At 34.8% G+C, this 15,845-nt stretch overlaps 2 protein-coding genes across 2 annotated transcripts; one reads left to right on the plus strand and one right to left on the minus strand.

The window, feature by feature from the left end:
- Positions 1-2,120: 2,120 nt before the first annotated feature.
- Positions 2,121-2,666, plus strand: LOC114711872 (protein Brevis radix-like 3). Its single transcript, XM_028896301.1, has 2 exons — positions 2,121-2,255; positions 2,469-2,666. Exons 1-2 carry the CDS (start codon positions 2,130-2,132, stop codon positions 2,664-2,666), a joined length of 324 nt encoding a protein of 107 aa, XP_028752134.1. The 5' UTR covers positions 2,121-2,129.
- A 7,709-nt stretch (positions 2,667-10,375) lies between these two features.
- LOC114711873 (disease resistance protein RML1B-like) lies at positions 10,376-14,136 on the minus strand. The gene is made up of 4 exons (XM_028896302.1): positions 13,635-14,136; positions 12,301-13,375; positions 11,879-12,181; positions 10,376-11,788 (listed from the first exon to the last, which is right to left on the minus strand). The coding sequence occupies exons 1-4, from the start codon at positions 14,129-14,131 to the stop codon at positions 10,376-10,378; spliced, it is 3,288 nt and encodes a 1,095-aa protein (XP_028752135.1). The 5' UTR covers positions 14,132-14,136.
- Positions 14,137-15,845: the final 1,709 nt, after the last annotated feature.

A 15,845-nucleotide genomic window follows, 5' to 3' on the forward strand; every position in this document is an offset into this window, starting at 1 on the left:
TACTAATCTTTTTGGCCCAAAAAAAAAATCCATACTAATCCTTGCCATGAGAAAGCCAGTAAATACAGAATGCGCCTGATCCAAATCTACGGATTTGGATTCTGTGCAAACCTCTGCATGACCTATAAAAGATAGAGAGGAAAGAATGCAGCTGATCAACCGAGGGAATACAGAACCTCACTCTCATCTTGTCTTTTTCTTTTCTTCCTTCCTTTTCCTTTCATTTTCACAAAGTCCATGACATAATCAAATTTGCACGGATTTGGATTCTCTCCATTTCTTCTCCCATCCTCTTCTCCTCCACTACTCTCTTTGGCCCTTTACAACAATTGGATCAAAACTTCAATGGTCCAGATTTAATATTTTACAACATTTTATAAAAATAAATATAATTATAAAAATAAATAAATAAATTTAAACTATTAAAATCTAATTTGAACAGCTTATATCTACAGATTATTATCACAGAGCAAATTTTTTTCAACTTTTTTTTATTACAATTATTAACTGTTTAGACTATATTTTAACAGTTTAAATTTATTTATATATTTTTTTAATAATATTATTTTTATAAGATGTCAAATCTGAACTATTGGAATTTTGATCCAACGGTTGTGAAGGGAAAAAGAGAACAGTGGAAAGGAAGAGGATGGAAGAAGAAGTGGAGAGAATCCAAATCCAATTTGCACAGCAGCTCCATTCTTTTGAAGTGTCATGCTTCTAGGCCACCTTAGCCAGCCTGCACTATAAATGCTAGTCACAAGAGTGAAATGGTGGAGAACCAAAATCTGAATAGGGGGTTAGCCATTTGAGAGGAGCGAGAGGAGAGAGATTTTTACTGCTGCAGCTAAGGGTATGTTTGGTTGGAGGGGAGGGGAGGGAAAATGAGCCCCTCCCCTCATTTGGTTAAAAATTTTGGAGGGGAGGGGACATACCCTCCCCTCCCCCATTTTGGCTCCCCTCCAAATTGGGTATTTTTGGAAGGGAGCCAAAATTTTGGACCATTATGCCCTTATGGTTTTTTTAATATTCCACTTCTACCCATAAAATATATTATTATAATATTTATTTCAAATAAAAAATATATTATCCTAAGTAAAAAAATAAAAAATATATACATTATTATAATTAAAAATATATTATAAAAATTATTTAAAAATAAAAAATTATTTAAATAAAAAATTATAATATATAAAATTAATTGTTTTTTATAAATATATTATTTATTAAATATATTTTAAAGTTGGAAAAAAAGATAGCCTAAAGAAAATAAAATTTCATTTTTCTTAGAGCATATAAAATTTGTTAATTTGATTATTTTAAATATATTATTATATTAATTAGAATAAAAAATTACTATACCAATTTTTTAATACACATATTAACATGATAAGACTGAATTTTTATTAAATTATATAATTTAAATTAAGATGTAAATTAATTTATATAATATATCAATAAAAAACATAAACTAATATGTAAGGGTAAAATGGTAAATTGATTATTACTATCCCTCCCCTCCCCTCCTTGAACCAAACAAGGGATCATTAAATACCCTCCCCTCCCCTCCTTTTTAATCAAACCAAACAAGGTGAGGATAAAACCTCCCCTCCCCTCCCTCCCCTTCCCTCCCCTCAAACCAAACAAACCCTAAAGGAGGGGGGGGGGGATTTGATTTTTACAGCGTTTCGATCCGAAATCCCTCACAAATCTCGCCTTGAAACTTGCTACATCTTTTATTCCCCAAGTCCTAACGTTCATCTTCCGTCCCTCCCTTGTCCCTCTCTCCCGCTCTACTCCGTTGAAAAGTTTTGACATTGCTGTTTTATGCTTCAGTTTTAACTCCTTTGATTAGTATATTTTAATATTTCACAGATCATATTAGTCTTTCCCTCATCAGCATCTCTCTCTTTGGTTCGCTGGTTTCAAATTCAATGGCATAGTGCTTTGGTTCAGAGCAGCCATGGAGTTTTCTCGATTCGATCAAGTTGACCCAGATCTTCAATTTGTTTGGCTCTGCTGAAGTGTTCTCCTTTTTTGACTGAGAGCTGGCTTCGTGGTAACCCTGTAATCATCATTTTGATATCTGAAGGGTGATATCCAATCTTTTTCTGGAAAGGAGATCAGAAATGTTGACCTGCATTGCGTGTTCCAAGCAGCTTAATGACAAGAGATCTCTTCCCCAACAAGATGAGCACGAAGAAGCTGGGAATACACCCAGCACCAAGCAGGCCATTAAGGCCCTCACCGCGCAGGTAATTCTCGTAGGTGGTCCGAAAATTTCAACTCTTGAATCATGTAATTCTTTTTTTTTTTTTTTAATTTTTCTTGAAGCTCTTAATGGCACCCGAAAAACACAATTTCGGAGCTAGTGGTTTCTGTTCCATTCTCTAGTTCTTGAAATTTCAATCTAGTGCTGAACCCAATATATATTTTTGTTGGCGATTTTATACAAATTTGATGTTTAGATCAAGGACATGGCGGTGAAGGCTTCTGGGCCATATAGAAATTGCAAGCCTTGCTCAGGATCTTCAAATGGTAACAGGAACCATAACCATGCTGATTCTGATATGGCTTCAGAATCAGCGAGATTTCACTGGGCTTACAAAAGGACTGGTAGCTCCAACTCAACCCCCAGGCTTTGGGGAAAGGAGATGGAGGCATAAGAAGTTTATTTATTAGCATAAGAAGTTTACCATTTCGAAGCAGAGCTTGTTAGGAGCAGACTTAAAGCTATGGCAAATTACCAAGTCAGTCTCTGATATTCCATCTGAGGGCATGTTGGGTTGCATAGGCAACTCTTTTAGGTTAATGAATGATGTACGTCTTAAAATGTTGATTGATATGTTGGTAATTAATTTGAAGTACTGAATTGATGTTAGTGCCTGGTGAAATTTTTTGAGGGACTGATATTTACTCAACATCTACGTTTGCTTATGTTTTGATGTTCTTCGTGTCCAATGTGCGTCTGTGGTGTTTTTATTGGCTTATCACATGCCTTGGGATCCCTTAGTGGCTGACTAACTTTTAATAAGTAGTGTAACTTTGTCCTTTGTGGTACTTTAAACTTTATCTTGTTGATCTTGCGATTGAGGACAAGTTTGTTTGAGAGTGATGATCACATGCTTTTAAAGGCTGTTCAGATTCTGCACCAGCAGAAGCTGTCCTCTTTGCATGGTAACTTCTTGGTGTGGCTTTAGCTTTGTTCAATTATCAGTAAGTCATCCTAGAATTATTGTAGCAGAAATGGGAAAAAGCAAAAACCTTTGTTATCTTCTAGCCGCGGTGATTTAAACTCACTCTTTTCTGCCCACGAAAAGAAAAAATAAAAAAGAACAGAAAGAGGGACACGAAAAAGTAAAAGAAGCTATGCAAAAGAAATAAGAGAGAGAGGCCTGCTTGGTTTTGTACCACAGTAGCACTCATGGCTTTTTTTTTTTTTTTTAAATAACAAATTATGTTTCAATTACTTGTTTCCATGTCTTGTTATAATTTTTAAAATAAGATTATGATAATTATTTTGAGTATTCAAAATCGTTGTTATATTTTTTTTTCTCCCTTAAAACCGTAATTTAATGCTAGTAGATGATGATAAAAGTGATCAAACTAGTTAGGATTCCATGTTGAGTTCTGCGCCATATGATAATCGGTTGTTCATTTGATGAGGAAAAGTTGTAGTATCCGAGTAGGTGATATACTATCTCTGGTTCTTAATATAAGATCTTGTTGGATTTTTATTTTGATCTTAAATATAAGATCCCAATCCACTTTGTTTTTAATATTTATGTATTTTTTTCTAAAGAAATCCTTCTAATGATAGAAGATAGTTCTAACTTCTAACTAATGCATTGATTAGCAATGATATTTTAGGAAAGACAACACATATTTATTACAGATAACTAACTTAACTTATTTTCTTAATCTTCTCAAATTAGTCAACTAGCTCTTATAATTAGGACGGGAGGTAATACTAATCATCTTATCACCACCATTTAATTAGTTTCTTCTTTGCTCTGAAAATTTCCTATTTTACCGCCATTCTAGCTTCTGTTAGAGGGGATAAAAATCTAGAACGAAGAGAAAAATATGGAGAAAATTCTAGAGAAATTAATGAGAGAAAAAATGTGGAAATTAGGGGGGCGGGGGGATGCGACTAAACTCACAGCTTACAACTGTTGATTTTATAGTCTTGGAATTATCTATCGTGTCCTTAAAAAAATAATATAAAAATGATAAATGGGATGAAATTATGATATAATGAGAGATAAAATAAACATTATATACCCCTCTTTTTTTTCTTTTTTTTTAGTCCAATGGAAATAGAAAGTTTTGCTAATAATAACCATAAGATACTACTTACGTCAGCAACATCTTAAATTGAAAACACAGAGAACTTGCAAAATCCAAAGATCAAGTCTAGACCAATCTCAATTGAGTTGCTTACATCCTAAAGATGCAAATATGGTACTTCAAATTATCAACAACACAACCCAATTGTACAAGATTATGTCCATAAAGCATGCTAGTAACTAGCAAATATGCATTAATCTTTTCACACAATTCAAAGTACGCTTTAAAACCAGCAAAAGCCATATTAAATTCTCAACTTCTCCTCATGCTTCTCCTTTCCCTTGTCTGAAACGTCATATGTAAGAGTTTTACCCCTAAACCAAGTGAAAGGGTGACAGAAGAAAAAGAAGAAAATTAATATTTAGCACATGTTTTCATGCCTAACTCAATAGACAAACAAGTTAAAGGATAAACACTTGTTCTAAATTTATGAGGAAAAGAAAATGTAAAAATAGAAACCTCATAAAGAGACAAAAAAAAAAAGGAAAACATCCAGAAAAATGAGCTTATGTGAGCAAGCTTCAAAAAATATCCCCAAACCCTAAATTATGTTCAATTTTCTCCCCCCAGTTTTAACGCCACTAACAATTTTGATCGACACCAGTCGTAACACAATGCTTTGACATATGATGGCTAAGATATTTAATTATATAATAATTATTTTTAACCCAAAAAACTTATTTCTCCTCCTTCTTTCATCTTCCAAATTCGTTCAAAAATACCAATGAACCACTTTAATTAGTCTCCCTCAATTAAACTAATCTACAAATTTTAGGAATCTTACACTCGAGCCTAATTTAATTAGAATTAGATTGTTCAAGTATAAAAAATAGCTTAGCGTATAAAAGACTATCTAACTTGCTTTATTAGTTTTTTTAAAAAAAAATAGATTTTCAAATCCTTCTTTATATAACTCAGTCTTCTCTTCTTCCATGTAATTAAAGTTCAATTGAATTTGTCCTTTTTTCCCTTTTTTATCATGTTTGCTAGTCCGGTCCGCACTGTTTCATGTCAAGCGCAAGAAATGGACAAGACTCAAGAATAAACACCCTTAATTCATGAGAAAAATGCAGAAATAGAACCCTTAAAACAATCATACACAGAGAGAGAGAGAGAGAGAGAGAGAGAGAGCTTACTTGGCTAAAGAATAAAGAAGGGAGTTCAGGTTATGTCCACTCTCAAAGGAGGGTATCCATTTTATCAATACGAGGACATGTGTTGGCATGAGTACCCTCATCAAGCTCCATTTTTTTAACTGAAATGGTGGTTGTTGCTCTTCAACATCGTGAGGCCTCTTCCTTCTCCTCTCTTCCTTCTCCTCTCCATTTCCATTTGCTCATCAACTTTCTGACATTCTGAGACAGATACTGGCCTCACCCCGCATTCTTTGATCGTTAACTTGCTTGTTTTTCCTTTGCCAGGGATTATTAACCCATGAGTTATTTTAGAGAATTCAAAGCAAAGCTTTATGTTAGTGAACAACTGTTGATTTCTTCGTCTAATTTCAGCCAATATCCCTTTATATGCGAAGGCAGCATTCCATATCAAAACATGATCGGATTTCATATCTCGAAAAGTCACTTCAAGTTTTGAATGTGCCGCATCAAAACCTTCCAAGTTGCATGTGCGTTTCAAATAAATCTTAAAATAATTTTGAGTGACCACCAAGTACAACGCAGGAGAAGAAATCTGCTGAGTCTGAAATTGGACGGAGTTCAACAATCACAGAGCTTTGTGCCACCCTGTATCTGAACCACGCTGGTACTCTGTTTCGGGCAACACAAATAAAAAAAGGTACCAGGTAATTCTTGTTTTTATGCAATAAAAAATAAGGTATAGAACAGGCAGCAGCCTCCATGATATTGGGAAGCGATTGTTCTTTCAGTTGCGCACAATTCTTGAATGAGAAGTATGCTGGGTGACCACCTGATGGTCTACGAGTTGACAAAATTTCCAACGACTTGCAATCACTGGCATTTAGGTTTGCAATGGATGGTGGTAGTTCTGGTAAACAGAGAAGCCTCCTGCAAATCCCTTACGCTAAGCAATTTCAATCCCAAAAGATGCTTAGTATTACTGGGGAGGTCAATTATGTCACTGCACCTATCCAGCACCACTTGACTTAGAGACAACATGCTATCGAAAAGGATATGTAGCTTCAAATCATCAATGATTTCACAGTCGGAAAGCCTAAGAACCGTCAAACTTGTCAAGCAAGATAATTGGTTGGGAAGGTTCACAAGTCTTGAGCCACTAAGACTGATCTCTTCCAATTTACTTGAACCAGTAAGACTGATCTCTTCCAACTGAGCAGAAGAAGGGGATGAAGCAGCTTCAAAGGCCATATCTATGCGACCGAGCAGCAGGGAGAGCACTGTGCTTTATTGAGAACTTTGAAAATAAATCAGAGATGAAGCATCAGAAGCTGCAGATAATCGGTGGAAAGAAGAAAGAGGCCACACAGTTGTGTTTTGATAGGCTTAGCAGTCTCCTTGAAGCGCGGGATTGATTCTTCAGGTAAAGTCTGCCGCTTTATGACTTCAGTCAAAAAGTGAGGCGTTGATTAAATTAATGAGTGTGCGCGTCTGTATCCGCCATGTAATTCCCAGGGAGGAGGGAGTGATAGTTTTCAGCATCAAAAGAGTCTGGCCTTTTGACTTGATAGTCAAAAAGATGGGTATTCAATTATTGATGGATTAAACTAAAAATTAATATAAATTTAAAGAACCAAAATAACAAAATGCACTTTAACCTTCTTCTTTTCTACGCGAATGTTAACAAGAAAATGGAATATAATTAGAAGAAAAATATACGTTAAACATACATCTCTCATATCCTCAAAGTGAAAAATAGTAGTCCTCTGGTCTTGAATATAAAACGTATTTAATTAATTTAATTAGATTAAGAAAGTTAGGTAAATTAGTTAATTATAAGAAATATAACATGTTTTTCCTAAAATAACATAATCATCTTCGTTAATATCCTCCCTCCCTCTTTCACTTGATTATGGTTGAGAGAGTATCCATGGGAGTAATTTAAGAAAAATTGATAAACATGAGAAATAAGTCTTATATTTAAGACCAAAATCAACTCAACAATTAAATTTTATATTAAGAACAGTAGAAATATATAAAAATAATATCTAGAATTAAATCATTATAATATAGTGAGTTTGTTTTTTGGGTAAGCAGATACATTCTTTTTATTAAATGAAGACATGCGCTCTGGGTGTGCATGTGGGCCAAAAAAAATATATAGGAAGTACCAAATCGCAAATTCCTTGTACCAGACATTTATAGATAAGCAAAAACTGCCCACTCTATTATACAACATATGATATACAATAATATTTTCAAATAATTCAAAATCCTCTTTACAACTAGCAAAAGCAATATTCAATTCTCCTCATGCTCCTTTTTTTTTCCTTATTCAAGGCTCCACCGGTAAAAAAGTGACCCCCAAACAGAGAAACAATGATGCAACACACACTTCTTACGATGCAACCAGAGGAGAGTCTGGGAGATGGTCACAAAAATGGAGATCAGAGTATGAGACAGTGAGCAATGGATCAATTTATAAGAGAAAAAAATTAGTTGAAAAAATTAATAAATATATATTTAAATTAATTTAGCAATGTTTTTAATCTTTTCAAATTAATTAACTTGATATTCTATTAAGAGCTGGAGGTAGTACTTTTTTTGGACAAAACGGTGGCCGCAAAACTCTTACTCAAGCTGTCAGAGGCAACCTCATTGGCCATGCTTCTGTATCCCAACAACACAAATACAACCAGACTTTTGTTCCAACAAAATTTCCTATTAAACCTAGACAGGCAAATATAAGCCTCAACGGTGAATTCAAAGCAAAGCTTTATGTTCATGCCCACCAAAAAAAACAAAAAACAAAAAACAAAACAAAGCTTTATGTCAGTGAACTGCTGTTGATTCCTTCTTGTAATTTCCTGCTTTCCAAGTAGCATGCCCATTTCAATACCGTCTACAAAGTCAATTTGAAACTATAATATGATGAGAGATAAAATAAACACTGTACTACTATATCTCTTTTTATCAAATTAAAATAGAACGCTTTGCTAATAATAACAACAACCATGAGATACCACTTATGTCTGCAACATCTTCAATTCAAAACACTCTTTTTATCAAATGAAAACACTCTGAGAACTTGACAAAATCCGAAGAACAAGTCTATAACATCGTCAACCGAGTCGTTTACATCCTTAACATGCTTGGGTAAAATCATACAAATATGGTATTTCAAACTATCAATAAAACAACCCAGCTACGCAAGATTATGTCCCTAAAGCATGCTAGTAACCAGCAAATATACATTGCTCTTTTCTCAGAATTCAAAATACTCTTTATAACCAGCAAAAGCCATTTTCAATTCTCAACTTCTCCTTATGCCTCTCTTTTTCCTTATCTGACACTTCACCTGTAAGAATGCGACCACTAAACAAAGTGAGAGGGTGACAAAAGAAGAAGAAGGGAAAAATGAAAATTAATATTCTCAATTATAATGATAACCTGCTAATCATCACTCCATTAAAACTGCTGGATCTGAGTCTTACCACTCTGGTCCTTTTTAATTGGCTCTTATAGGAAGGGGTTTTGATCCTTTTTATTTGTCATTTTTATCTGTTTTTAATGCTTCATTTCCAATTCTGTCCCTATTAATTAAGAGAGATAAATGTAAAGGTGAAGGAAGAGAGGATGAGTAAGAAAAAATATATTAGCTATTTAATAAGAGTAAAAATAAAAAAATTTATGTATTCAATAATTTCTTAAGTTTGTGAGAAACTACTACAAGTAATAATTAAAAAGGACAAGAGTGGTGTACCACAGGACAAATCCTACTAACGAGAGTTGGATGGGTTATTAAAAGAAGCTGAAAAAGAACAATGTTAGGGAGGCTTTGCGATTGATTATTGTGAATCCTACATTGCAATTTGCATGTTGTTATAATAATTGTAATGCGTAAATAGTCTAAATTTATTTCCCTTTTCTTAAATCAAAATCTATAAGTGAAGACAATGTGCTTTCAAAAAATCAAGAATCACTTCCATCAATAGAAGAAAAAAAGAAAAATAAAAATCACTGAATGAATTTTAACGTCAAAATTTAATATGCGTTAACAAGTTGCACAAGCAAACCTTTAAGAGGAATCTAAACAAGGTGCTTCTGAGCATGAGGTTCTTGATGTAGAAATAGTTCAATTCTCCTAATATCATATAAGTAAAATAATGTCAATCACATTGTAATCTAGTGGCATAAATATTTTCTTACAAGTAGAAAGTTGTGGGTTCTATCTGCTTGTGATTTCAAACCATTTAACATATGTAACTCAATAGACAAACAAATTAAATGATAAATATTTGTTCTTAATTCAGGAGAAAAATAAGATGCAAAAATAGAAACCCGATAGAGACAGAACAATTAGAAAACATCTGGAGCAGTGAGCTTATACAAGCAAGCTTCAAAAAATATCCTCAAACCCTAAATTATGTTCAATTTTCTTCCCCTAATTTTAACGCCACTGACAATGTTGATGGATGCCGGTTGTAACATGGTGCTTTGACCAAAGCTGGCTAACCTATTTAATTATATAATACTTTATTTTTAACCTATTTCTCCTTATTTCTTCTCCTTCTTCTTTCATATTTTAAATTCCTTTGAAAATGCCAGTGAAACACTTTAACTAGTCTCCTTCAATTAAACTAATCCACAAATTTTAGGAATCTTACGTTAAAGCCTAGTTTAATTAGAATCAGATTGTTCAAGTATAAAAAAAATAGCTTAACTGTATAAAAGACAATCTCACTTGCTTTATTAGTTTTTTCTTTTTTTCAAAATAGATTTTCAAATCCTTCTTTATATAAACACCATTCATGAGGAAAATGCAGAAATAGGAGCCTAATAGGGAGATAAAACAATCACACACGGAGAGAGAGAGAGAGAGGAGACTACTTGCCTAAAGAATGAAGAACGGAGTTCAGATTATATCCACCTTAAGTGCTGGGATGTGTACCCTCATCAAACTCCTTTTTTTTTAAGTGAGGCGGTGGTTGTTGCTCTTCAACATCGTGAGGCCTCTTCCTTTTCCTCCCTATTTCCATTTGCTCAACAAATTTCTGACATTCTGAGACATATACTGGCCACACCCCGCATTCTTTGATCATTAACTTGCTTTCACCGGTCATTGACTCGTGAGACCAACGAGGTCCAGCAGAGAATTCAAAGCAAAGCTTTATGTTAGTGAACGACTGTTGATTTCTTCTTCTAATTTCATCAACTATCCTTTTACTTGTTAAGTCACCATCACCATTCCATATAAAAACATAATCAGATTTCCTATCTCGAAGAACCACATTGCCAAGTAATGAATATGTCACATCAAAACCTTCCGAGTGGCATGTGCACATCAAACCTTGAGCTAGACAGTTAATTTCTGAGTGAACATCAAGTACAATGCAGAAGAAGAAATCCGCTAAGCCTGAAATTTGAGAGAGTTCAACAGTTACGGAGCTTTGTGCTGCCCAGTATTTGATCCACTCTGGTACTCTGCTACCGGGAACACAAATCCTATAACGACGCCAGTCATCCTTATTTTTATACAATAAATAATAAGGTATAGAATAGGCAGCAGCCTCCATGATATTGTGAAACGATTGTTCATTCAGTTGCACACAATTGTCGAAAAAGAAGCATATCGGGCGACCACTTGATGGTCTACAAGTTGACACAATTTCCAACGACTTGCAACCACGAGCAATTAGGCAGTCAATGGATGGTGGGAGTTCTGGTAAAGAACGAAGCCTTCTACAATTCCATACTCTAAGCCATTCCAATCCTAAAAGACGCTTAGTATTATTAGGTAGTTCAGTTATGTTACGGCACTTAATCAGGTCCACGTGTTTTAAAGACAACATGCCATCAAAAAAGTTATGTAGCTTCAAATCATCAATGGTTTCGCAGTTTTGAAGATGAAGAACCGTCAAACTTGTCAAGCAAGATAATTGGTCAGGAAGTTTCACAAGTCTTGAGCCCCTAAAACCGAGATGTTCCAATTTACTTGAACGCGCTACAGACGAGCGCAAGGTTTCAATTCCTGTGTCAATTAAATCCAATTCTCTCAGTTCATCCGATGACACTGAGAACTCCTTGAGATTCGAGCACCCTAACACATAGATATGTTGTAGAGATCTTAAATGTAACTCATTTTTTAGACTTCTAAGTTTCACGCACCGACTTAAGTCCAACTCAACAAGCGAGTGGAGAGACAAGATTGAGGAATGAACAGAGCACAAACTCCGGCATCCACGAAGTTGTACCACTTTGAGATTCAAGCATTTGGAGAGATTTGGCAGCTCTTGTAGTTGTACAGACCAACTAAGGTCTATCTCTTGTAAGCTCACCAAATCCTATACCAACAAAGATAGACAGTTCAAATGAGATCACCAACAAGTTTCAATTCAAGGAAAAACATGAAACACAAGTAATTTTATACATACCTGCACTCCGTTCCAAAGCTTTTGCAAATGGCTACAGGGTAGGTACAGCTTAACAAGTTTTTCAGGACAAAAAGTGGACCTCGGAGATTTAAGAGCGAATCCATGCCACTCTAGATACCTCATCTTATTAGGAAGAAAATTGAGACCTTCTGGAAGGTGCACATGGCTTGAGCTAGACCACCAAGAAGAAGAATAAAATCTAAGAAATCTCATATTAGGCATCTTCCTAAAAACGTCAGTTTTCAAATATAGATCTTTAACTTGAGAAACATCTAACTTTATTGCTTCAACTTTCTTTGATCCCTTGGGGAAAAAAAAAAAGAATAAAGAAACCATAGTAAGTAAACTATATCATAATTGCATTCACCTTATTCATGAAGTTACAAGTATAGAGGTCAGAAAAGCAAGTGTGAATTTCTTACCATATTACTAGTCAATACATCATAAATTTCCTCTGAATCCCATAAACGTCTACGTCTTTCTGGTTCTTCAGTAGACTCTTCACGAGCTATTTGCAAACCCATTTCTTGGATCAAATCATGCATTTCCACACGCAAACCGTCACCCGCATTTATGAGGGCCTTGTCATGGAGTGTTCTTATGCCGATAGCTCCATAGAAGCCAAAGTTGTCTAATAAATTGATTACCAATTCCGTCAACTCTCCATTTAAAAAGCAAGCAATGTCTAGAAGTATGTTTTTCTCCTTGTCATCCAATTCATCATAACTCAATCTCAACACATTTTGAATCTCTTTATGAGGACTCTTCTTCAGTTTTTTTAAAGAACTCTTCCATTCAACTTCACTTTTACCACGAAGATATGAACCCAAAACTTTTAAAGCCAATGGAATTCCTTGTGCATAAAAAACTGCCGTTTTTGTTAGTTCTTCATATCCCATTATAGGCAGGCTAGTGCTGAAGGCATTCAAGCTGAAAAGTTCAAGGGATTGATGGAAGTCCAATTTCTTAACCTCATATATTGCGTCAACTCCTTTGCTGAGCACATGCTTGTCCCTTGTTGTGATGAGAATTTTACTTCCTAACCCAAAGCAAAAAGGTTCTCCAACCAAATCTTCTAATTGCCCCACCGTACTGATATCATCAAGAACAACAAAAACCTTCGTATGACTAAGCCTTGACGCAAGAAAAGAGGTTGAAGTATCGAGAGAGAAATCATCCCTTAGCAAACAAGAGAAAAATTCAGCGCGTAATTTAGTAAGTTCATTGTTAGACCTTCCTCTTACATTTTCCAAGAAGCAAGAATAATCATAATGGGAAGAATATTTTAAAAATATAGTTTTGGCAATGGTTGACTTGCCGATACCCCCCATGCCCCATATTCCAATGGTTTTTGTTTTGGCATCTTTCAACAATAATTCAATCTCTGCGCAGTTGTCCTCAATGCCTATGAGTCCTTTTATTTCAGCTGGGGGGTACTTGTGATTCAGTTTCTGCAGTATGTCTTTGGCAATCTTTTGAATCAATTCGGATTCATCCCTAACATAAGAAAAATAAAAGGCAAAAAAGGAAAAGTGCAATTAAGCAGAAAAAACTGATTTATTAAAGACAAATGATAAGTGATAAGTAAACAGAGAAAAAATTGTATAAAGTGTATAAATATAAATGACAAATGATAAAGACCTCAAAATGTTTACCAAAAATTGAATAGAATGTCTTAATCATTTGATCCATCACGTAAATCTCTACAAACGCCATCATTTGTAAATAGAAGAAAATTAATGAATTTATTAATTACCTAAATGTGTGAGAGTCATAACCAGCTAAGTTTGCAGTTTCATTAAGAGCTTGCTTCCACATTTGCATCTTGTGGTGGTCAACCTTGAGATCTCCCTCATATCTCTCAAATGCTTGCTTGTAAAGGCCAGTCTGCTTGCGTACATGAGATGGGTCGACTTTATAGAAGACAGGAATAACAATCTGTCCTTGAACTCTTTTGCAATGGAGTATATGGATGAGTTCATCCAAGCACCATCTTGAAGAAGCATAATTTTCAGATAACACCACCACTGATACATATGAATCCTCGATAGCTTGCAGAAGTGATGGTGAGATCTCATCTCCTTTCACGAGTTGGTAGTCTATGTAGGTTCTGATTTGTTTTCTGCAGAAAGCATCATAAAGATGGCTGGTGAAGTTGGAGCGAGTGTCCTCACCCCTAAAGCTGATGAAAACATCATTCTTCTTGGGGACGGATTGAGCAGAGGAAGAGGATGAAGCAGCAAGAAGGGCCATATCTCTATCTGATTGAGCAGCAGGGAGAGCACTGTGTAGTATTGAGAACTTTTTGGAAATGAATCAGAGACGGAGTATCAGAAGATGCAGATGAGTGGAAGAAGAAACAGGCTACGCGGTTATGTTTTGATAGGCTTAGTAATTTCCTTGAAGGATGTAATTAATTCTTTAGTCAAAAGTGTGCCACTTTATGACTTTGAGTCAAAAAGTGAGGCTAATTAACGAGTAGGCACGTATGTGGATGCCATGCAATTTCCAGGAAGGAGGGATTGATGGTCTTCATCATCAAAAGAGTGCAACTTTATGACTTGGTAGTCAAGAAGATAGGTTGTTATTCTCTAATCTAAAACGTTAAACTGACGTTAGTTACTGATGAACTTCAAGTTAATTTCCAGCTTCCTTGGGTTTAATTCCCCTGCCTTACAACAATAAATCCAAGCTAAGAAAGAATAATGATTCCACATTGATATAATGATTTCACATCTCCTGCCCAAGAGCTCACGACTTGCCCCCGACAAATTAACTTTTTTCCCCTCTTTTGAAAAAAGGGGACACTTTAACGATTAATCTATTGATAAGACTTGGAGGAACGATAATGAAGTATGTGCTGAAGCCTCATGTTTAAATCTAATTCCTTTTTCGTGGCTAAAATAATATCTCTGGAAACAAACTAATGCACGGCCTATCCTTGACAAGCATGAGTTAAAAATGAAAGAATTTATATTAATACAAAGTTGAACTGAAAAATATGCAAATGCATGGAAACTAAAACACACACACATATGTAATGATTTGAAAGTTCAGCTAAACCGAACAGTTTGATTATTCAATGGAAGTTTTTACGACGCGTTTCGTGAGGCTTGAATTGTGTATATAATTTAGTTATCATTTCGAATCATTTAGACCTAACATTTGAGTCGGGAACCAAAACTTAACCATAAACAAAGCAACTTTTATGTAATTGGACGAATATGAAGTTAGCTCATTTAACAGTATTTTTACCCTGAAAATTCCTGTTTTGCTCATCCTTATCCATGAACGAAACCATCCTTGCAAAGGGTATTTAATTAAGAAAAATTAAATGATTTGTTTGATGATTTCTTCCCAAACCGAACGTAATATTAATCATTTACCTATCTTGGATCATTAGTTAAGGAAATTTCATTCCTTGTTGAATCATGGGCAGAAATGATTGACGCTCCCAATTAAAGTACTATCATCGCTCTTTTGCTCTCACATCAAACTAAAGTGCATTCACATGCTCTTCCTATATATATACATATATATATATGTATATAATGTAATGTAAATTCTCCTCGAGACTTACATACACAACATAAAGCAATCACACATCTTTCCATTCCTTTTTCGTTTGAGGCATGTGACTTATGGTCCACTGCCATCATTATCCATCAATTTATTCATCCTCACTCATACCCAGATTAATTTAACTTATTATGATTATTAATTAATCTCTCTTCTATGCTAACTTAATTGGTCAATTGCTTACGTTTATATGCTTCTTCAGTTTGATCTTCCTGTAATGATTGCCCCGCTTTCAAGTTTTGATTATTAAGTAAGCCCACGAAACAGGATACTTGTCAATTATTTCACGTGAGTCCATTTTTTTCAGGCTAGACATAGGTATACTAAACGTGGACATTTCTTCAAACAGAAATCAACTCTCTCTATTAGACCTGATCTCATTAATAAA

This window comes from Neltuma alba, unplaced genomic scaffold (assembly GCF_004799145.2).
Source record: "Neltuma alba isolate B1F8T4 unplaced genomic scaffold, ASM479914v2 tig00011322_pilon, whole genome shotgun sequence".
Classification (NCBI taxonomy): Eukaryota; Viridiplantae; Streptophyta; class Magnoliopsida; order Fabales; family Fabaceae; genus Neltuma; species Neltuma alba.

Bases quoted from the DNA above. Each gene is read 5' to 3' on its own strand.
- LOC114711872 (XM_028896301.1), top strand. From the start codon at position 2,130: ATGTTGACCTGCATTGCGTGTTCCAAGCAGCTTAATGACAAGAGATCT. The intron at 2,256-2,468 runs GTAATTCTCGTA...TTTGATGTTTAG, and splicing joins TTAAGGCCCTCACCGCGCAG to ATCAAGGACATGGCGGTGAA.
- LOC114711873 (XM_028896302.1), bottom strand. From the start codon at position 14,131: ATGGCCCTTCTTGCTGCTTCATCCTCTTCCTCTGCTCAATCCGTCCCC. The intron at 12,182-12,300 runs GTAAGAAATTCA...TTTTTCCCCAAG, and splicing joins ATGTATTGACTAGTAATATG to GGATCAAAGAAAGTTGAAGC. The intron at 11,789-11,878 runs GTATGTATAAAA...TTGTTGGTATAG, and splicing joins AGCTTTGGAACGGAGTGCAG to GATTTGGTGAGCTTACAAGA.